This window comes from Culex quinquefasciatus, chromosome 1 (genome assembly GCF_015732765.1).
Source record: "Culex quinquefasciatus strain JHB chromosome 1, VPISU_Cqui_1.0_pri_paternal, whole genome shotgun sequence".
Classification (NCBI taxonomy): domain Eukaryota; kingdom Metazoa; phylum Arthropoda; class Insecta; order Diptera; family Culicidae; genus Culex; species Culex quinquefasciatus.
Window position 1 is genome coordinate 69,977,763 of NC_051861.1, and position 22,938 is coordinate 70,000,700.

Here is a 22,938-nt window from a genome sequence, read left to right on the forward strand (position 1 = left end):
GTCCACCGTGGATCTCCCTTTACGGAAGCCGAACTGCCTCGCTGCTAAGCCATGCTCGCTCTCCGTGTACTTGGTCAGCCGGCAAGGGCAGGAAACTCCGTTGAACTTTACTTATTATATTAATAAGTATCGAGAAATTAAAAAGAGAGATGTGAGCCAGTAATGTCAGTGCCAAAGGAACAGCCTCATGAGCGCAACAGTAGTAGAAGGAGAAGGAGGGTGACATTTTCTGAAGTGTTTTCATGCCAACGCAAGTGCCTGTCTGACGGTGGAAATTCGGTCAATCGAGTCTGGTCGGGCACGGCGGCTAGCTCTAGCCAAACAAAAGTGGCCAGCCAATGTGTCAAGAGTCCCTACCGAAGATGTTACACCAGACACGGTCAATTTGGAGACGGATAATGAAGCCAGTCAACGTCCCTGACATCTAAGGCAAATGAGCACGATAAAGTGTTGAGGTCAAGGTTGAGGTCCAAATCAGGTCCACAAATATCGCGGCGGAACGAAACATCTCCCAACCCGCCCCTCGAACGGTCTATGATTATAAAATTGTTTTATTATTCAATTGTGCTTAAAAATAAATATTTCAATCAGCTGATAAATGAAAACAAAACAACACCAATCCGCTTGCACTGTCAAAATCAAGGTGCTTCAAGCGTTAGTGAGAACTTACACCCAAAGGAAATAAATATATCAAAATATGCAACAGTGGATTTGCTGTAGAAAATGTTACATTTTATAACAGTTTTTGCAGCAAGCGCATAGCTCATTTTTGCCCGCGCTTAAACATGTCAGCGATCTGCAGTTCTCAATCAAAAAAAAAAATCAAAACCATCCACATTAACGACCCCCGGGTCTTTTGTGGTCTCTATTGCAAGTTTCTGCTCGAACCTAGGAGTCCGAAGGCTTGAATGGGGAGAGCACCCAAACCTCTTTTTACTCCAAGGAACCTTCCACCCCAGTGTTTGAACTGACGACCTTTGGATTGCGAGTCCAACCGCCGCCAGCGATTCCACCGGAGTAGGCTTGGTTTGGTGTGTTGTTTGTACTTATGGCATGGAGACGACTCCTACACCTGGAATGACTTGACGGCTTAACAACCAAGGCCGGGGCCGACATTTTACTTCCTCATCCGATGGAAGGTTGCAGCAGATGGGAATCGAACCCAGAATCATCCGCTTACAAAGCGGACAGCGTAACCATTCGGCCACACACTGCACATCTGCAGTTCTCACCAACACATATAAAGCTGGCGCGTCTCCGAGCAACACTCCAGAGAAAAGAATATGTTGGTGCTCGGTCCCTCTCAATTCATCAAGCGTCCATGGCGCGGTGGTGGCGTGTCGGATCATCATCTAAGAAGTTGATGGTTCAATCCTCGTTCTGTAAGGATTTTTTTGCAATACAATCATTCAGCCGTCGGTAATGTCGATAATTGTCGGTAACGGGCAAAAATGTCATACCCCAATATCGCAAAAAATGCATGAGGACAGATTTCATGCATATTCTGATATACTTTCATGCCTCCATGCATCACAATCAAGCGACCGTCGTTTGGGTGTATGGTTGACATTTCGTTAATATGTTAAAAAGTATATTAAAACTTCGTTATTCTACCAAAATGTTCTTAATATTTTTTGAAGTTTCCTCCCCCTTGTCAGCCGGTTAAGGATGATCCGTTCCAGAAGCTTTCCGAGGGTGTCCAGCAAACATATAGGCCTATACGATGATGGGTCCCCCGGTGGTTTGCCTGGCTTCGGCAGCAACACGAGCTTTTGAACCTTCCACGGGTCGGGGAAGTGTCCTTCGTCCAGACATTTCTGCAGGACTGTTCGAAACCTGTCCGGAAATGCTTGAACCGCCGATTTCAGGGCGAAATTCGGGATTTCATCCGGGCCGGGAGCTTTCTTCACATTCAATCTCTTCGCTACTGCCACAAGTTCTTCGTTGGTGATCAGATGACCTTCGGCGTTGCTACCCCCTTCGTCGTTGTACGGTGGAGGCCATGTCGTTGGGTCATGTCTTGGGAAGAGCCCTTCCACAATGACCTTCAGCTTGTCGGGACACGTTTCAGCCACCATCGATGGGCCTCTGATCTTCGCCATTGCGACACGATATGCGCTCCCCCAAGGGTTTGCATCAGCGTCTTGGCATAACTCCTTGAAGCAGTTTGTCTTGCTGCATTTGATCACTTTCTTGAGCGCGGCCTTTGCAGACCGGTACTCCTCTATCTGCACTCCTCTCTAGTTGCTTCGTATCTTGCTCTCTGCACTCGTCTTCTGGCGCAGAAGCAACTTGCCCGAAGGGTACCGAGTTCTTCATTCCACCAGTAGGCTGGACGACGACAGTTCCTTGGCTCCAGTCTCCGCGGCATGGTTGTGTCGCATGCTGTCACCAGTTGTGCTGTTAGCACGTCGGCACTCAAGTCTTGGGGACCATCACACCAATGGAGCGCTTCCACGAAGAGACCCTCGTCGAAGTACTGCAGCTTCCATTTCCTTCCGTAGGACCGGCTGCTTCTATCTGGTACAGGGACTCGTCTCCCGATGCTGTACCGGATCGCTTGGTGATCGCTATGGGTATAGTCCTCACTCACCCTCCAGTTCATGTCGGCCGCCAGTCGCGGGCTACAGAACGTAACGTCGATAATGGACTCACGACCGTCTTTGCGCAAGGTACTGCTGGTTCCGCGATTCGCCAGCCTAACGTCTAGCTTTGCCAGAGCTTCCATTAGGCTATGCCCCCTAGCATTGGTGCATCTGCTACCCCACTCGACCGCCCACGCGTTGAAGTCAACTCCGATAACGATCGGGCTTCGTCCGATCAGTTCATCGGTCAGACTATCCAGCATCTGCTGAAACTGCTCCAAGGTCCATCTTGGTGGAGCATAGCAGCTACAGAAGAAGGTTCCGTTTACTTTGGCGATCACGAATCCTTCAAACGCCCTCGAGACCACTTCCTGTATGGGGTACCGCCCCATTACGTGTATCGCCGCCATTCTTGCTGTATCCGCGGCCCAGTTTCCGTTGTCGTGTGGAACTCGGTACGGTTCTGCAATAATTGCCACGTCACACCCCGTCTCCGCGGTCGACTGCCACAGCAGTTGCTGTGCAGTGTCGCAGTGATTGAGGTTCACCTGGGACACCTCCATTACTTCTTGCCCGAGGCCAGCTTCTTGTACACCGGGCAATTAAAGCCACCCGTCGCATGGCTATTGCCATCGCCTTCTTTACAGAGCACGCACTTCGGCAGTCTCTTGCCATGTGGCCTTCTCTACCACACCTTCTGCAACTGTTGGTTCGCTCGGGACCGTCGCAATTTCTCGCCTGGTGGCCGAAACCCATACAGCGGAAACACCTCGTCATCTGCTGGGTCACTCGAGGAACAGGCCTCAGTGGGCACACCGATCACCCTACTTTGACCTTGCCGGCTTCCAGCAGCATAGACGCCGAAGGCGTCGATAGTCGGATCGACGCAATTTGCGTGCCGCCGTAGGCTTTCCTCAACCGGATTGCCATCGGTGTCGTACGGTCATCCAGAAGAACGATCAGCGCATCTTCTAGCTCTTCCTCCGTCGTGATCTCGTCCAGGTTCCTGCACTCAATCGTTGTCTCCGGCGATAGCGCCATTACCTTCGACTCGTAGCCTACGGCTTTCTCGACGAGGGACTTAAAAGCTGAGCTCTTGACCGCGGGATCATTCTTCAGCTCAAAAAGCATCGCTCCGGTCTGGGTGCGCCTGGTTTTAACCACGTTCTCGCCAAGCTCCTTGAGTTCCGGATCGGTTCGTACTTTCCGGAGGAGGTCTGCGTACGAAACACCATCCTTCACCTCGACCACCAAAGCCTCCCCTTTGTTACGCTCCCTGCGAAACTTGGGTTTTTGGGTGTCCTCGTTCTGCTTCCCTTTTTTCGTCCGCTTCTTTTTCTTGACCTTCTCCCATTCCTTCTCCTTCCCTGGGTCTGGTTCTGGTTCCTTCGCTGGGTCTTGACTGTCTCCATTCCCCTGCTTCTGCTTCTTTGCGTCCTCCTCCTCTCCAGGCGTTTCCCTGTCCCTTTTAGAGCTTGGGCCGGGCGGCGTTTTCGGTTTTTTCTCCCGTAGCGCTTCCTCCTCCAGTTTTGCGTTCAGCGTTTCTTCGGCTCTTTCAGCTCTGAGCTTCAGTGAATTTCGCGTCACCACCAGCGAGCTGTTTTCGCGCTCTGCGGCATTCATGGCTGCCTTGACTCCATTCACCATCTGCTTGATTCTGGTGTGGACGTTGTTTTTGTCCTTGATGAAATCAAAGAGTTCGTTGACCCTCCTTCTGACCTCCTGCAACGCGGTCCTTCCGAGCAGGACCCCGTCCTGAGGGGTACTGCCGGCGAAGTTCAACACGGATGACTTGGGAGTCTCCTCTCCAATTACTCCTATCTGCTGACTCGAAGCAGCCGCCTGGTTCAACACTGGGGATCTCAAAACCTTCCCGCTTCCACGGAACGCGCTCGCCACTCCGCTTGCTGTGTCGCCGCTGTTTGACTCGCCTCCTGCCATTTCGACGTTTGCGTCCTCTTCTACCTCCGTGTTTTCCGATGCTTGGGGCGCATCGGGACCCTTTGTTGGTTTGTTTCACTTGTCTTCATTTTGAATCCCACGAGTCGCTAGGGAAAACGGTCCGCTGCGCCAGTGCCCTGCCGTGACGCAGTAAGGGCAAATTACGTGTGGGGTTCGCCCCTGTGCCCCACAGGCTCCGTTATCGACTGGGAATTTGTTGAACCCCCCCAGCCATGCATCCCTCGACACGGGTCGCGTCACATCTTGGATTCGGGGTTTGGTGAGGTTTTGGGCTAAAACACTTATAGCGGCGTTCGATCGCTTGACAGAGGTGTCCCTCGCACTGCTTCCAACGACCCGTTTCAGAATGACAGTGCTCCTTGCGGTCCAATTCCGAGGTCGCTGGGCATTGTTCGGCCCCGCCTAAACATAGAAGCAAGAATCTGAAGGAAACTCTATCTATATTTAGACCTCCAATCCCTTCAGGCAAATCAGAGATCAGCGCGTATTTAATATGAGAAGATAACATGTTTCAACACTACGGATCTTTTCATTGCTAGAGTGCACATCATTTGACAAGTTTCCCGGACTGATGAAACATTTCGCTCTTAGAAGCATTGGAAAGCTGAGAAAATTTCCTATAAGACACATTTGAAAGTAGAAAACACGCCGTGCCTGTCAACCTGTCAAATAAAAGACTACATGAACCTCGTGACGAAAAAAAAAAAGCATAATGAAAAAAGCGCCATGTATATTCGGCGAAGAAAAACGAATCATAACAAAGCGTCCCCCTCAATGACAGCAACCCGAGCAGAGGTAAATAACACGGGAATACCATATTTTGGTATTACTTGGCATAATAACAAATACCAAAATGTGCCCTTGGTTGCCCAGTAATAGATGGTATAATAACATGAAATCATACCAAAAAACTGTATGGGGAAGACTAAAGCAATACCAAAACGTGCCATTCCAAGGGCAAATGAATACCAGACAAAACACAACTTTACGGGTAAATAAAAATCTCATTGGACAAAAAACAAAGAGAATTCTCTATAGGATTACAGCTGAAATTTAATTTGACTAATGGGATTGCAAAGAGAAATGGGTAGAATTTTGATGCTATATTTACATCCTTGGAACAGGCAGGAAAACGAAGTCTTGCTTTGGAGAGCCAAAAAATATCAGGTAAAGAAAACTAGAGGAATACTGGAATCGAACTCATGACAGGTAAGGTGCAGACACCATTTTAGCTACCCGTTTACCAACTGAGCTATCAACGCTTGTTGAAAACGAGCTGCTGCTGCATCAACATGTTTTAGCTGCAGGAAAAAATATCAGGAAATTCAAAGAAAGAAAAACAAACTAAACCAGAACGAGAAAGGCTATAGCCCAGGCAGCGTGGCATTTTTCGTGGGATATTCGAGGATGCATGATTCCAGCTGAATAGGATTCAACACAAATCCAATATAAAAGGATTTTAGAACGAAGTTCGAATACCACATGCATACCGACATTCTGGTATTGAAAGAGTTATTTTATCAAATTATCAAAGATTGACATTATTTATTTGAGTTTATCGATTTTGACGAAAAAGGCAAACAATGTTAAGTAAAATCCATGCTAATATTTTAAATTTTTCACGTTTAACCTATTGTTTTTCTTATCATTCTTAAATGTATCAGCATACTTTTAAGAATGTTAAACATCATTTCAAATAGATTTTTTATTGAATCTCCATTATTTTATAATATTTTTATTTAAAATATATTTATAATAACAATGTATGGTATTCCCTAATTTATAAAGATCATTAAATGACTTTTTGAGACCAAAACAAAATAGTTGGCTTTAATTTGGAGTAGATTTGCGTTTTTAAGTATGTAAGTAAGAAACAGTATGTCAAAATTCGACATTTTCCTAACAATAACAAAACAATACCAAAATTTGGTATAATACCAATGATTGGTATTAATTTACACTTTAGACATTTTTTCAAGAGCTCTCGAAAACCAAAACTTGGTATTGATACCATTGAATGCACAGTGTTCGGAATGGCAAAATTAAGTGGAATAAATTGATAACTCCTTTATTTGACGTCCTAGCCAAATGATGTCTTCGGAAGAGTTGCTGTACTTGATAAGGGCTATTTTTTGAAGTTATTGACATACAGGGTGACGACCTTCCAGGGCGTCAACCAAAAACTAACTTTGTTGGATGACGTTGTAGGGCTTTGGTGTCTTCGGCAAAGTTGTAGAGAAAATTTCATGAAAGTTTGTCAACAGCACCAAATTTGTATCTCTTAATCTACTCGAGATAAACGCCATTTTTGCAAAAATGGTTCAAAAAAGCACTTTTTTGGTGATAACTCAAAATGTTAGCATTTTAGCGGCCTACTATGTTCTGAAGAGTTGTTCCTGACATAAAATTACACATCTTTGCCGAAGACAACAAAATGTTTTGAGCCTTTATTGAAGAGTTATAACCATTTTTATGTGATTTTGAGCCTATTTTCAAGTTGCTATGTTTTCAAAATGGCGCATTTTGGCGCAAAACCGAACAATGCACCTGAAATTACACACTTTCAACTACATTTCCTGAAAATATCAAGGGAATGATGGAAAGAGAGGAATCACAAATCCGTATAAATAATTTCAAGATTTTTCAGGTGTAAACCGAAAACGCGATCAAAAATTAAAGTGGAAGAATAAGGTTTTAACTACTTATTTAATTGTCGGTGTACAGGACGCCGCACTGTTAAATCATTTTCTGACGTCCATTCAATTTTGCAGTCCAAACCCAGTCATTGAATTGGAAAAATAAAATTATTTTTCAAATTGTCTTTTCTTGATTTGTGTGCACCTACGTCGAAGACCAAGATTGTTTACTTTTTGCTTTTTGGTCTGACAGTCTTGGTCTGACAGATTTGGTCTGACAGCTTTATCATGGATTTTGGTCTGGTCTAGGCGAGGGATAGGACACAGCACCTTTCTGGAAAATATCTCCGTGTCAATCCGTGTCCATTTTAAGATATCTCGATTTGAATTTGACGGTTTTTAATCGATCTATTTATAAATGTTAATCGAAATCATGTTGAATACGAGTTGAAAATCGGTGAATTGAAGGGAAAATTGATCAATTTTTATGGAAAATACTTTGTCTATAAAATAATACGACAACCTTTCTAAACTGACCAAATATAAAAGGAAATATTTAATTTTAAATACGAACAATTATTTAAAATTTTAATTTACATTATTTTTGGGCTTAACATGTTTTTATTCATAATTTTAGAATGTGTGTCATAATTTTAAGCATAAACAGTGTATTTTCCATAAAAATCGATCAATTTACCGATTATTACCACGTTTTCAATAAGATTCCGCTTTAAAATATAAATAAATTGATTAAAAACCGTCAAATTAAAATCGAGATATCTAAAAATAGACACGTATAGACAAGGAGATATTTTCAGGAAATGTAGTTGAAAGTGTGTACTTTCAGGTGCAATGTTCGGTTTTGCGCCAAAATGCGCCATTTTGAAAACATAGCAACTTGAAAATAGGCTCAACATCACATAAAAATGGTTATAACTCTTCAATAAAGGCTCAAAACATTTTGTTGTCTTCGGCAAAGATGTGTAATTTTATGTCAGGAACAACTCTTCAGAACATAGTAGGCCGCTAAAATGCTAACATTTTGAGTTATCATCAAAAAAGTGCTTTTTTGAACCATTTTTGCAAAAATGGCGTATATCTCGAGTAGATTAAGAGCTACAAATTTGGTGCCTTTGAAAAAATATCATGAAACTTTCTCCTCTACAACTTTGCCGAAGACACCAAAGCCTTACAACGTCATCCAACAAAGTTAGTGTTTGGTTGACACCCTGGAAGGTCGTCACCCTGTATGTCAGTAACTTCAAAAAATAGCCCTTATCAAGTACAACAACTCTTCCGAAGACACCATTTGGCTTAATTTTGCCATTCCGAACACTGTGGAATGGTATTTTTTTGCATTTCCCTTGTTATTTACCCATGCTCGGGAAGGTGCCCGGTCGGAAATGGCGGATACAATTCTGGCGTTCGTCTGGGGGCTTGCGCCAGCCATCTGGCAGAATTTACCCCAGATTTACCCCAGATTTCTGCCATGATTTCTGGCGAATATGACACAAACGGGTCGTGCACGGTTCAACCGATTGAACCGGTTGATTTTTGTGCCAGACAGCTGGCAGAACTTTCGCCCGATTCATCTAGCGTTACGCAAAACTTGTCTAGGATAAGTGTGCCAAGTGTGTCTGAACTGCACGACAAACGTCCGCCAGCGCCAGACACTCAAATTTACCAGATTATTTTCCGAGTGGGTGATATAGACGTTGGTGATTTCAAAAGAAGTTATGTTTGTTTTTCTCAAATAAAATTACGGAAATAATGTTTTATTCAATTTGGATGATCAAGTATCAATAAAAGCAACGTTTTTCATCGTTTTTTATCATTAGAACATCTTATTTTGCTTTTACATTAAAATGGGAATCTAAAATGTATGCTCAACATTCAAATGCGTTTTTCTCAAAACGCACGGTTTGTACATGATGCTTTTTGAAATGTTGGCATCGATGTGTTAGTTTACCCTCTCGGAAAATAATCTGGTAAATTTGAGTGTTTGGCGCAGGCGGACGTTTGTCGTGCAGTTCAGACACACTTGGCACACTTAATCTAGCCAAGTTATGCGTAACGCCAGACGAATCTGGCGAAAATCGGGCGAAATTTCAGCCAGCCGTCTGGCAACAAAATAAACCGGTTCAATCGGTTGAACCGTGCACGACCGGTTTGTGTCACATTCGCCAAAAATCATGGCAGAAATCTGGGACAATTCTGGGGGAAATTCTGCCAGATGGCTGCCGCAAGCCCCCAGACGAACGCAAGAAATGCGTCCGCATTTTCCGACCGGGTATTATACCGGGCTTTTAAAGCGAGATTGTTTCGGAGATGCTAATTAATCAATAAACAATTTTACACCAATTAATTTCTTTTTTATTCTTTTTTGAAAAAAAAAACAGAAAAACAAGAACCTTTTACTATAAAGTTCATATAATGTTTACTAAAACGCATAAGTAAAACTCATCGGTTGATTCATTTAGGGTTTACGTGTGATACACGTAGAATCAACGTGAAATAATCTGGCCAATCAAATTCAGTTTCTGCTAGGGCCACCTCGTAAAAGTTACGTGAAAACTGTAGTGGAAAAAAACCACATAACTTTTCACGTAACTTCAACGTGAATATTTTTTTCAGTGAAGACAAAACTCCCGCCAGGCGCCCCCCGTTTCCGTCTCCGGTCGGAAAATAATCTGGTCAATTTTTGTCTGGCGCAGGCGGATGTTTGTCGTGCAGTTCAGACACACTTGGCACACTTCTTTTAGCCAGGTTTTGCGTGACGCCCGACGAATCTTGCGAAAATCTGGCGGAATAACTCACAGCTGCCCGGTCGGAAAAAAATCTGGTAAATTTGAGTGTCTGGCGCAGGCGGACGTTTGTCGTGCAGTTCAGACACACTTGGCACACTTCTTTTAGCCAGGTATTGCGTGACGCCCGACGAATCTGGCGAAAATCTGGCGGGATAACTCACTGTCTGGCACAAAAACCTTTCGGTTCAATCGGTTGAACCGTGCACGACCGGTTTGTTGCATATTCGCCAGAATTCTGGCAACAATCTTGGGCCAGTCGGAGGGAAAATCTGCCCGGTCGGAAATGGCGGAAGCATTTCTGGCGTTCGTCTGGGGGCTTGCGCTAGCCATCTGGCAGAATTTCCCCCATATTTGCCCCTGATTTCTGCCAAGATTTCTGGCGAATATGACACAAACCGGTCGTGCACGGTTCAACCGATTGAACCGGTTGATTTTGCTGCCAGACTGCTGGCTGAAATTTTGCCCGATTTTCGCCAGATTCATCTGGTGTTACGCAAAACTTGGCTAGAATAAGTGTGCCAAGTGTGTCTGAACTGCACGACCAACGTCCGCCTGCGCCAGACACCCAAATTTACCAGATTATTTTCCGAGTGGGTGCCAGACGTCTTGCGCAGCTAAGCCCCAGTCAAATCAATCCGAATTCTGAAACGGAATCTAATTAGAATCTTAAACAAATTCCGTTTCAAACGCAACAACCGGTTCCGTGTTCGAACCGGTTGTTGCGTTTGAAACGGAATTTGTATACGATTCTAATTAGATTCCGTTTCAGAATTCGGATCGATTTGACTGGGGCGCAGCGCCCAAGACAAAACGCCCGCTAGGTGCCCCCCGTTTCCGTCTGGGTCTGGGTTCCCGGACTGAAATGGCGGGCGCAATTCTGGCGTTCGTCTGGGTGCTTGCGCCAGCTATCTGGCGTTACGGTTACGAATTTCCTCCAGATTTGCCGCAGATTTCTGCCATGATTTCTGGCGAATATGACACAAACCGTTCGTGCACGGTTCAACCGATTGAACCGGGTGATTTTGTTGCCAGACAGCTTGCTGAAATTTTGCCCGATTTCTACCAGATTCGTCTGACGTTACGTAAAACTTGGCTAGAATAAGTGTGCCAAGTGTGTCTGAACTGCACGACAAACGTCTGCCTGCGCCAGACACTCAAATTTACCAGATTATTTTCCGACCGGGTGGGAGAGGAAACCCAGTCAACTCAATCGGAATTCTATTCGAATCGTTTACGTATTCCGTTGTATGTAAGGTATGCACTTCGGAAGAAACCGGTCAAGAAACATTTCAAATGGACAGCAGCGTAACGAAAGCAAGAAAAGGGTGAAGAATTCTGATTGAGTTAACTGGGCAAGTTTGAATTGAATTGGAATTCGAATTCAGTTCCGATTCAGAATTCCAATTGAGTTAACTAGGAATCTGCGCCAGATGTGCAAAACTGATCGATCCGCACCCCACTCAGAAAATAATCTGGTAAATTTAAGTGTCTAACGCAGGCGGACGTTTGTCGTGCAGTTCAGACACACTTGGCACACTTATTCTAGCCAAGTTTTGCGTAACGCCAGACGAATCTGGCCAAAATCGGGCAAAATTTCAGCAAGCTGTCTGGCAACAAAATCAATCGGTTTAATCAGTTGAACCGTGCCCGACCGGTTTGTGTCATATTCGCCAGAAGTCATGGCAGAAATCTGGGGCAAATTTGGGGGAAATTCTGCCAGATGGCTAGCGCAAGCCCCCAGACGAACGCCAGAAATGCGTCCGCCATTTCCGACCGGGACCTTTCGTAACAACTTCTTGGAGGTAGAGACCCTAAACAGGGAGACTGGCCAGACTTTGCTGAATCGATTTGGCAACTATGTTTTGTGCTTGCCAACACTGCCAAGTATTGCTGGGCATAGAGGAAAATACTCGTTTGGATACGTCGAACTTGTGTCTGTTTTAGTACGTCAACTTCCCTGTTTAGGGTCCCTAGTACCCAGTTAACTCAATTCGAATTCTGAAATGGAATTTAATTAGAATCGTATACAAATTCCGTTTCAAACGCAACAACCGGTTCCGTGTTCGAACCGGTTGTTGCGTTTGAAACGGAATTTGTGTACGATTCTAAATAGATTCCGTTTCAGAATTCGGATTGATTTGACTGGGTAGGAGGGTCTTGTTTCGTATCATAAGTACCTGGCTAGCTGTGATGCCACTCGTGCATGGAGGCGTTGGCAACGAGTGCTTACGGGTTTCTCGCGGATCGCGCCATGGTGACAGCAGGTACGGATTTTCCGGAGAATCAATATCCAAACTTTGGCGAGGAGATGAGGTATGGCTTATTTCTTCTTCTTTTTCGAGATTTTCCGATTCTTCGACTACGATGAGTGGTTCTTGGTTGGCGCTTGGAGCATGGGATGATCGGCGCATTCGAAAGAAAGATTCTATGTGAGGTTGAAGAAAAAAGACAAAGTTATTATGCGGAAACTCCAGTTAACTCTATCGGAATTCTGAAACGGAATGCAATTCGAAACGTTTACGTATTCCGTTTCAAACGCAACAACCGATTCCGTGTACGTACCTATTGTTGCGTTTGAAAGTCTCTTGTTTAACAACAAGGTTTCCAAGATTGTGCTTACCCATTTTGTTTGCAGTGTACTTTTTATATGTAGATATATTTTTTTGTTCTTGTGATGATTAGCGTTGACTTTTGCGTTGATTGTCTGGCCAGTTTTATTATTTTAAAAGACTTTACCGGAAGATGATTGATAAGATAAGCCGTACTAGTAGAGCAAATCCCTTTTACCTGCAACTTTTTGTTTAAGTTAAATGTTTTGAAATCAAATTTATTGCTAAATTTCACAAAGGACATCGCTGATTGTTCTAAATAAGAAATAAATCCAACATCTGATGAGCAGACTGGCAGGTTTCCTTGCGCATTATTCAAAACGTTTTCTACATGAACATCTCTCAAATCAGTTGATACTCTTAATTCAATTCAATTTGTGTTTTTATTAGAATTTAGCAGTTCTGTTCCAGGATGTTACATTTGCAATTCAGAGATTTGGAGAACCTTTCCCTTAGTTTAATGTACTAGCCTTTGCATTGAGGGTACATATTTTTACGTTTAGATCTTGCTAGCTGAGTGCTCTTTTAAGGAAAATAAATTTTAAGAAAAACCCCTAGATCTAGCAGTTGATACTTAAATACAGAAATGCACCAGTTTCCATGTCAAGTGCAAAGGTTTGTGTGGATGTGCGTATTTACTTTATGCTGCAGGTATAATTAGTTGTTTCTTAGCAAACATAAAAATCTGCAAGAAAAAGTAAACAGAGAGGAAAATTATGTTTCATTCTAACTTACTACCTGTCTAAGCATAATTGTCCCACGTTCGAATACATGCAACAAAGAAAACGCGATGGAAGTTTGAACCAGCTGCCCAGGCATGTCGTTCTAGCATGATTCTAGCAGAGTTCTTACAGAGCTGGATATTTTACAGCATTCTAGCAGAAATGTTCCACCGTTCTAGCAGGATTCTAACAGAACCAGCACTGCTAGAATATTTCGTGACAGGGTGTCCTACCCGGTCGGAAAATAATCTGGTAAATTTGAGATTATTTCGCAGGTGGACGTTTGTCGTGTAGTTCAGACAAACTTGGCACACTTCTTTTAGCTAGGTTTTGTATAGCGCCCGACGAATCTGGCAAAAATCTGGCGGAGTAACTCCCTAGTTAACTCAATCGGAATTCTGAAACGGAGTTCAATTCGAATCGTTTACGTATTCCGTTTCAAACGCAACAACTGATTCCGTGTACGTACCAGTAGATAATTCTAGAAGAAGAAGAGGACGAAGATAAACTTGAAGAACTTGATAATTCACTCTTTAAATATTCCGCTAAATATTTGAAACATAGACAGAAATCGTTAGAAAAAAGGCATGGTAATAATTATTGAAGTGATTTTAAACTCTGTAATCTTTCCTCTTTCACTATCCACCTTGAAGAGATGAATGCACAATGGTGTAAAGTCTCTATAATAATAATAATAATAATAATAATAATAAAAAAAACATTACAGAAATTTCAAATAACATTTTTGTAAATAATAAAGAAAATTTCAACAAAAATCTGAAATTTGGAAAATCAAAATAAAAAATTTGCAGAATTGAATAATAATTTTAATTTTTAACGTTATTATAAATTCAATAGATCAAAAATGTTAAAAATTCGAAACGAATGTACAAGTCGATATTCCAAAAGTTTTAAAACTCGAAATATAGAAATTCGTAAATACAAATTTACGAAAACCTCGAAATTAAAAAAATCAAACACTCTATTTCTTAGAAAATAAAAAAATCTAGAATGAAAATTTAAGAATAAAGAAATTTAAAAAAAAAATAAGAATAAGGAAATTTAAAAAAAATAACAATTTAAGAATTTAAGAATTTAAGAATTTAAGAATTTAAGAATTTAAGAATTTAAGAATTTAAGAATTTAAGAATTTAAGAATTTAAGAATTTAAGAATTTAAGAATTTAAGAATTTAAGAATTTAAGAATTTAAGAATTTAAGAATTTAAGAATTTAAGAATTTAAGAATTTAAGAATTTAAGAATTTAAGAATTTAAGAATTTAAGAATTTAAGAATTTAAGAATTTAAGAATTTAAGAATTTAAGAATTTAAGAATTTAAGAATTTAAGAATTTAAGAATTTAAGAATTTAAGAATTTAAGAATTTAAGAATTTAAGAATTTAAGAATTTAAGAATTTAAGAATTTAAGAATTTAAGAATTTAAGAATTTAAGAATTTAAGAATTTAAGAATTTAAGAATTTAAGAATTTAAGAATTTAAGAATTTAAGAATTTAAGAATTTAAGAATTTAAGAATTTAAGAATTTAAGAATTTAAGAATTTAAGAATTTAAGAATTTAAGAATTTAAGAATTTAAGAATTTAAGAATTTAAGAATTTAAGAATTTAAGAATTTAAGAATTTAAGAATTTAAGAATTTAAGAATTTAAGAATTTAAGAATTTAAGAATTTAAGAATTTAAGAATTTAAGAATTTAAGAATTTAAGAATTTAAGAATTTAAGAATTTAAGAATTTAAAATTTAAGAATTTAAGAATTTAAGAATTTAAGAATTTAAGAATTTAAGAATTTAAGAATTTAAGAATTTAAGAATTTAAGAATTTAAGAATTTAAGAATTTAAGAATTTAAGAATTTAAGAATTTAAGAATTTAAGAATTTAAGAATTTAAGAATTTAAGAATTTAAGAATTTAAGAATTTAAGAATTTAAGAATTTAAGAATTTAAGAATTTAAGAATTTAAGAATTTAAGAATTTAAGAATTTAAGAATTTAAGAATTTAAGAATTTAAGAATTTAAGAATTTAAGAATTTAAGAATTTAAGAATTTAAGAATTTAAGAATTTAAGAATTTAAGAATTTAAGAATTTAAGAATTTAAGAATTTAAGAATTTAAATTTAAGAATTTAAGAATTTAAGAATTTAAGAATTTAAGAATTTAAGAATTTAAGAATTTAAGAATTTAAGAATTTAAGAATTTAAGAATTTAAGAATTTAAGAATTTAAGAATTTAAGAATTTAAGAATTTAAGAATTTAAGAATTTAAGAATTTAAGAATTTAAGAATTTAAGAATTTAAGAATTTAAGAATTTAAGAATTTAAGAATTTAAGAATTTAAGAATTTAAGAATTTAAGAATTTAAGAATTTAAAATTTAAGAATTTAAGAATTTAAGAATTTAAGAATTTAAGAATTTAAGAATTTAAGAATTTAAGAATTTAAGAATTTAAGAATTTAAGAATTTAAGAATTTAAGAATTTAAGAATTTAAGAATTTAAGAATTTAAGAATTTAAGAATTTAAGAATTTAAGAATTTAAGAATTTAAGAATTTAAGAATTTAAGAATTTAAGAATTTAAGAATTTAAGAATTTAAGAATTTAAGAATTTAAGAATTTAAGAATTTCCTAAGAATTTAAGAATTTAAGAATTTAAGAATTTAAGAATTTAATTTAATTTAAGAATTTAAAATTTCCTAATTTAATTTAACAATTATTTTCCTAATTTAACGAATTTTCTAATTTCTGAATTTCCTTATTTCATAATTTCCTAATTTCCTAATTTCCTAATATATTAATTTCATAATTTCTTAACTTCCTAAACTCCTTATTTCCTAGTTTCCTTATTTCCTAATTTCCTATCTTCTTAATATCCTAACTTCCTAATTCCCTAGTTTCCTGATATCCAAATTTCCCAATTTCCTAACTTCATAACTTCTTTATTTCCTAGTTTCCTAATTTTAAAAATTTCTTTATTTCCTAATTTCCAAATTTCCTAATCTCCTAACTTCCTAATTTCCTTATTTCCTGATTTCCTTACTTCCTAACATTCTAATTTCCTTACATATAAATTCATAATTTCATGATTTCCTAATTTTCTTATTTTCTTTGTTTTACTGATTTGCTTTTATCATAATTTCCAAATTTCCTTATTCCATGGTTTCCTAATTTCCTATTTTTTTTAATTTCCTTATTTCATAATTACATATTTTTTTAATTTCCTTATTTCACAATTAAATATTTTTTTAATTTCAGTTTTTCTTGTTTTAGAATATAAGAATTTTTAAATTTGCTTTTATTTATTGATTTCTTAATTTTGTTTATAATTGTTGTTAAAAGTTTTTGAATAAACATTTTTAATCTATTTAATTTTAAGTTTTGAATATTTTTAATTTTTTATTTTTCCTCGAAAGAACCTCAAGCGCGCACACCGTCAATCGCGCTCATATCGAACTGTCAACCGAGCTGTCAACTTTTCTTGGGGTGTCACGAAAAGAACACGCAACATTTCTTGACCGCGTTCCTTCCGATCAGCATACCGTACTTATAATGGTACGTTCGTTTGAACAGCCGGTGTCAGTTTTGGTTCAATCGAACATCATCTGTCAGTGAGCTTGGAACTCGCATGAAACTGAAAAATAACGAGTGCGGCACTAGAGCTTCAGTTCCAAGATGGCGGCGAAACTCGTGCGGAACTAGCGCGAGTTTCTTCAAAGAAACACTTTGACAGCTCTGAGTGCGGCACTCAGTGTGGAACTAGCCATCAAACGAACGTACCATAAGATTCCTCCTCCACCGAAAACATGAACCATTACACCTGACACCATCATCAACAAGATATCCCGGTCACGAAAACACCAGTAGTGGCCGCCGGAATAGGAAAATCCAATTCAAAACTAACGGAATTGATCCCCACGATGGGCGTTTGGAAACATTTGCGGGGAACGTGTCCACGGCGCAATTAAGTTGCCAGCGAACAAAACCAAAAGGGCCGAATGAGACGAAAAAAGTCGCGAAGAGTGGCGCTCACGATCGACGCATCGTCAAAATGCCAAAAGGACGACCAGCAGCAGCAATCTGAGCAACAGTCCACGAAGGATAAGCAGGTTGCTCCGAATGAGATGACTCCACCACATGATCCAGCTTTCTCCGCAGTAGCGGGCGCCTCAGCAGCAGCCTCGACTTCGGCAGGCAGTGGAACAGGCCTATCTGGTTATTAGTGGGGTAAAAGCAAGAGTGTGCTACTTCAGGTTTTCGGCACGGTTCGCACTCGTTCTGCCTCGTTGTACTACTCCATCATGACCGACCGCTTCCGGCCCGAGTCGCCCTCGTGAGGTAGATTCGCCTCCGATTGATACACCCAAAGTCGGGCGTGTCGAAGAAGTGCCCGTAAATGTCCGTTTGCTCGTGTTTCCGCCGGAACACTACGTCCGGGACCGCTGGCTCTCGTCGTTCAGATGCATTCGGCCGGATTCGAACTCTCCACAGATGAAGCGACCTTCCGGCGGGTTGAACTGGATGCACTCGAGGTGGAAGGCTGTTTTTTTTTCATTTGCTGCCTCACACGTGCTCACGCTCAACTTAAAAACAAAAAAAACACGCATCACACACACTGAGAAAAGACGGGCGAGCTGTCACGACAGTAGCGCCATCAGCGCCGGGTTAGTGGATGCCGAAACAAAATTGAATTTGAAATAACCGTTTTTGGAGGATGGTTCGGTACTCGAGTGTCCCGTCTGTTTGTCTGTGGATAAAGCTTATTTTTCTGAGTACAATGACCCATTGTACGACCGCTAAGGATTAAAAATGGATTTTTAAATCAATTTTGAAAAATTAACTTCGCGACTTTTTTTGACAGAAAAGGTCTTACTTGACAGCTTGTTCCAAGGGGACCATAGTTGATCCATCGAAAAAATGTTGTCTTGTCTGTAGTGGATGCCCAGTCAAATCAATCCGAATTCTGAATCGGAATCTAATTAGAATCGTATACAAATTCCGTTTCAAACGCAACAACCGGTTCGAACACGGAACCGGTTGTTGCGTTTGAAACGGAATTTGTATACGATTCTAATTAGATTCCGTTTCAGAATTCGGATTGAGTCAACTGGGTGAGATTACAGATTGTCAAGGCAAACAGATTGGCCAATGTTTCTGGACACCAAACGTGCTGGACACCAACCGCCCTTTACGCCCAGCAAAACTGGCAGTGTTGCAAGCGCAAAACATACGTTGCCAGTGCCGATTTATTTTGCATCGGCCAATCTGTCTCCCTCGACAATCTGTAGGTGAGATTGGTAGGCGAAGAATAAATAAGATACTCATACAAGCTAGTAATAGAACATGTCACACCCGAGGTCACACCTTGCTTCGAATATACATCGGTGTTGAGTTGTGTGCGTGTGCTTGGCTGACGCGAGAGAGTGAAAAGAATAAAGGGAGCGTTCTTTTATTACGTAACGCAGTAGGGGGGGAGGGGGGGGTCGGAGGCCGTGTTACGCTCCATACAAAATTTTTAAAATTTGTATGGAAATTTTGTTACGAGGGGGGGGAGGGGGTCTAAAAGTCCGATTTTTCGCGTTACGTAATAAAAGAACGCTCCCAAACAGTCTTGTGTTATGTTTTGGGCCTAAACGCGTTAATTTTGTTGAAAATATGCGTCTTTGCAAAAACAAATAACAAAACCCACTTTTAACAGTAGTTGTACTGTCAAACTTGTAATTCGTTGCTGATTTGGTCGAAAATTTGCTAAAAATAATAAGTTTTTATGCAGCACCCCTTTTGGACGGACATTTCTGTTATCACCTTCTGGCGCATGACGAATCTGACAAAAATCGGGCAAAATTTCTGCCAGCTGCCTGGCAACAAAATCAACCGGTTCAATCGGTTGAGCCGTGCACGACCGGTTTGTGTCATATATTCGTCAGAAATCATGGCAGAAATCTTGGACAAATCTGGGGGAAATTCTGCCAGATAGCTGGCGCAAGTCCCCAGACGAACGCCAGAAATGCGCCCGCCATTTCCGACCGGGCTATTTAGGACCCGGACGGAAACGGGGGGCGCCTGGCGGGCGTTATGTCTTGGGCACAGCGCTTAGCTGCGCAAAACGTCTGACTGGCTAAAAAAAGTATGCGAAGTGTGTCTGAACTGCACGATATAACTACTTTATTTTAGGTCATACAAAAACAGCTATACGGGAGATTGGACACTTATGGGGTTGTCTAGCTTCTCAGTTTGGAGGCCAAGACTCCGGGTATATCCCAAGGGTCGGCGTACAACTAGGCTCGGGGTGATGGCGTAACAACGACAAATCGTACCAGAACTTTTGGGCTATGGGAAATTGTGTCACTGTTCTAACCAGACAAGAAAAACTATTTTAATTATGTAAGAAAACTCAAACTTTTATTCATTAAGACAAACATTGTCAGATGAATGTAAATAAACAATTAAACAATTACAAAAAACCAAGATTTTATTGAAGGAAAACTAAGCAACTAAACGGGGGAATCTTTATTAAAACTACGTGTTAAGTGTGTGTGTGAGGTTGGGGGGTTATTGGGGAACGTACCGGTACGATTTCTGCTGCTGCTGCTGCTGCTGTTGCTGCTGGACGACTTCTTCTTCTGCTGCGGATGGGAGGTTTTGGTGAGCGCTCGCCACTGCTACAACGGCCTGGAACTCGAGATCCTGGCCGGCTTCGCCGACGCAGTGGCCACACACGTGGCCTCGCACTTCCGGTGCGCGAGCTTGGGTGGACCGACAGGGTCCGGATTGTCGGATTGGGATTTCGGGGTGGCGTGGAGTAGATTTTGGGGTTATTCAGGCATCCTCCCTCATTGACACGATCCCCACTGTCCAGGCAAGGCCGCAGTGACAGCAGGAAGAGGGGTCTCTCCTTAGGAATTAGGGCAGTTCTTGCCCGAGAGATCGCTCCTTAACGATGCACTACGGGCCATCTCGATACAAACAGGCGGCCAAATTATTTTTTTGCTTTTTAAATGTTTTTTCATACAAATTTGGGTAATTGGGTACTAAAGCCCTAAGTCAATTTTTATGTACAACGGTAAAAAACACGATTAAAAACCATTTCTGATTACTTTTTTTCATTTTAAAGCAAAAATTTTTTTTGACAAGACAACATTATTTCGATGGATCAACTATGGTCCCCTTGGAACGGGCTGTCAAGTAGGAGCTTTTCTGTCAAGAAGGACCGTGAGGTTAATTTTTCAAAATTGATTTAAAAATCCATTTTAAACTCTTTGTGGTCGTACAAAGGGTCATTGTACTCAGAAAAATAAGCTTTATCGTTATGAGCAATAATATCACAAATTTAAACTTCCTTTTAGGACCCAATTGTATAGTATTGAAATGATATACGTCAATTTTTGTCAATTTTTATGACTTTTCATGTTTTTCAATAGTGGATTGTTTATAATAAATAGTCTTTTCAAACATTTGCAAGTGCAAAAGAATTGGGTTTATATTTTATTGCAAGTTTATATTATTAAATTATGGATAAGCTAATACATCCCCACTTTGAGGACACAACCCCTCCCTCGACATTCTTTCACAACCCCCCCCCCCCCCCTCCCCACCAACAAAATTTTGTTAAGCGTAATAAATCCATTTTAAGTCAAATATTTATTATTTACAGCTGTGTGTTTCTTTTGTGAGTCCATGCCATATAACTTGAGACCCACCGCCCCCATCCTTACGGGCATAAATTGCGAAAATTTTAATTGTTAAATCAAATAACAGAAAACATTATTTCATTCAAAATATTAATTATGAATTAAAACGATAAAATACAAAACATATTCTTACTAATCCTAACGTTCTTGTTCATGAAAATTCATTTGATTATAGAGTTTCTGACGGCTTCAGGATATGTTAAAGGTACTTTTATGATGTTTTGTACTAACCAACATAGAACTTAAATGTGGATCAGTTTCATGGATTGATCGCAGAAATTCATCATGCTAGGGGAAATTCTCGTATCTTTGGCAGGTTAAGCACTCGCTCCTAACTCCATCCAATTTGCTGATTTTCACTATTTAAACAACTAATTTTGCAAAACTTTTTATAGAAACTTGCATGCTCACTTCTTATTGAGCTATTTATCACTCGAGTTCAATTGAAACCGCTTTTAATTAGCTTTAATTGAATGTCAAAGTTCTGACCTGCCAACATTAGAGGCATGCTGGAATTAGATGCTGTTCCCCTAAGTCAATATTTTGCTGAATACTTTTTTCGGTATCAAACTGAGATTCTCCAGTTTCGCTTGAGAAAGTTCGGTACGAATACCTTATTTTGACTAAGGTACTCAATTTTAAATATAGGCAACAGAAAATTCCAATAAAGTCATTTCGAACATCTTGAAACCAGGTATTGATTTTTGAAGCGACGATGCCCACGAAGTAGGTAGCAAAGCAAGTGATTGCAGCAAATTTTGAAAAAACGTAAATGTTCAAAATGGCATATCTCCGAAAACGCAAAAAATCGCAGGCTGGAAATTTCAGCAATGTTAGATTATGATCCAATCTTTCAAGTGATCTTAGTTTCATGTTTAGCATCGGTTAGCAAAAAAAGTACTCGATTAACAAACACAAAAAAATAAGTTTTGTCAAAAAAATGCTCCAGTTATTCGATGAAAACTTCAGTTTTTGGTTTGGAAACAATATTTTATCTATTAATAGTTTCAAAGCTTATCTCATTACCTTTCCAACGATGTATAATTGTCCTAATAAAATATTTAAAATGGCTGAGCTATGTTAAAATTAAACAATCAGCCTTTTTTACGAAAAACGCTAGTTTTTTACTCCATTTTTTGACTTTCAGCTTGCGTATCTCCGTAATGAACAAATTTAGAGCTTTGAAAATTTGGATTTTTCTTAGTTAGAATGTTTACTTTCGAGAAAAAAATACCAAAAAATATTTGGAGAAGGTCACTTTTTTGAAACTTGGCCACCCAATGTACCATAGTGCGATGATGGCCCGCAGGCCAGAGCGCGGTAGGTCTTTTACGGTAAGACGCAACCGGAAAGCTTCACGGCATTCACACCGGCTGGGCCGACTCGTGTGCCCGTTCCGATCGACCGCGTCGGTCGGAACCCAAAATGGCGGTTCCAAAGGCCTGATTGACCTGGATCTAACTCACAGGTTCTAGATCCACTTCTCACACTGTACTTTTAACTCCACTTTAACTTTTTGGTGTTGGGCACACGAACGCCTGGGACTAAGTGACCGGTGGCGGTCTTCAACATGTCCTCGAACCCTCCTTTTGGCTTTAGGTGCCACCCCCATACCCTTTCCACTTCTCCTTCTCATCACCAAGCGGGGCGAGAGATGTTGAAGATGCGTTCTGTGCTGTAACCCTTAACGGCATTGTTGTTGTTCTCAAAGACAAGTTGTACCCACTGTGTGTAACCCCGTTGTGTTGTTCAGTGTGTTAACAATTAGTAATCTCCTGCATGACTCTACCATACTAATCTACTTTTAACCATTTTTATTTATTTATTTATTTATTTATTAAATTGATGCATATTGCTTTCAAAAGCTAAACCCTACTAACATGTAACACAAATGACCATAGAAAATACTGGTACAAATA

General features: G+C 40.0%; 1 protein-coding gene across 4 annotated transcripts in view; it reads right to left on the reverse strand.

Moving 5' to 3' along the window:
- Positions 1-22,938, reverse strand: part of LOC6053471 (flocculation protein FLO11) — a 47,690-nt gene that overhangs the window by 13,340 nt on the left and 11,412 nt on the right. For 3 of the 4 annotated variants that reach the window (XM_038266761.1, XM_038266758.1, XM_038266762.1), the window contains exons 2-3: positions 12,611-12,783; positions 12,168-12,415 (exon numbers count right to left, since the gene is read on the reverse strand). In XM_038266761.1, the coding sequence (XP_038122689.1) occupies positions 12,168-12,415; positions 12,611-12,614 (252 nt within the window). In that variant the 5' untranslated portion in view covers positions 12,615-12,783. The remainder of the gene's footprint in view (positions 1-12,167; positions 12,416-12,610; positions 12,784-22,938) is intronic. The other variant, XM_038266759.1, reaches the window with a different exon arrangement.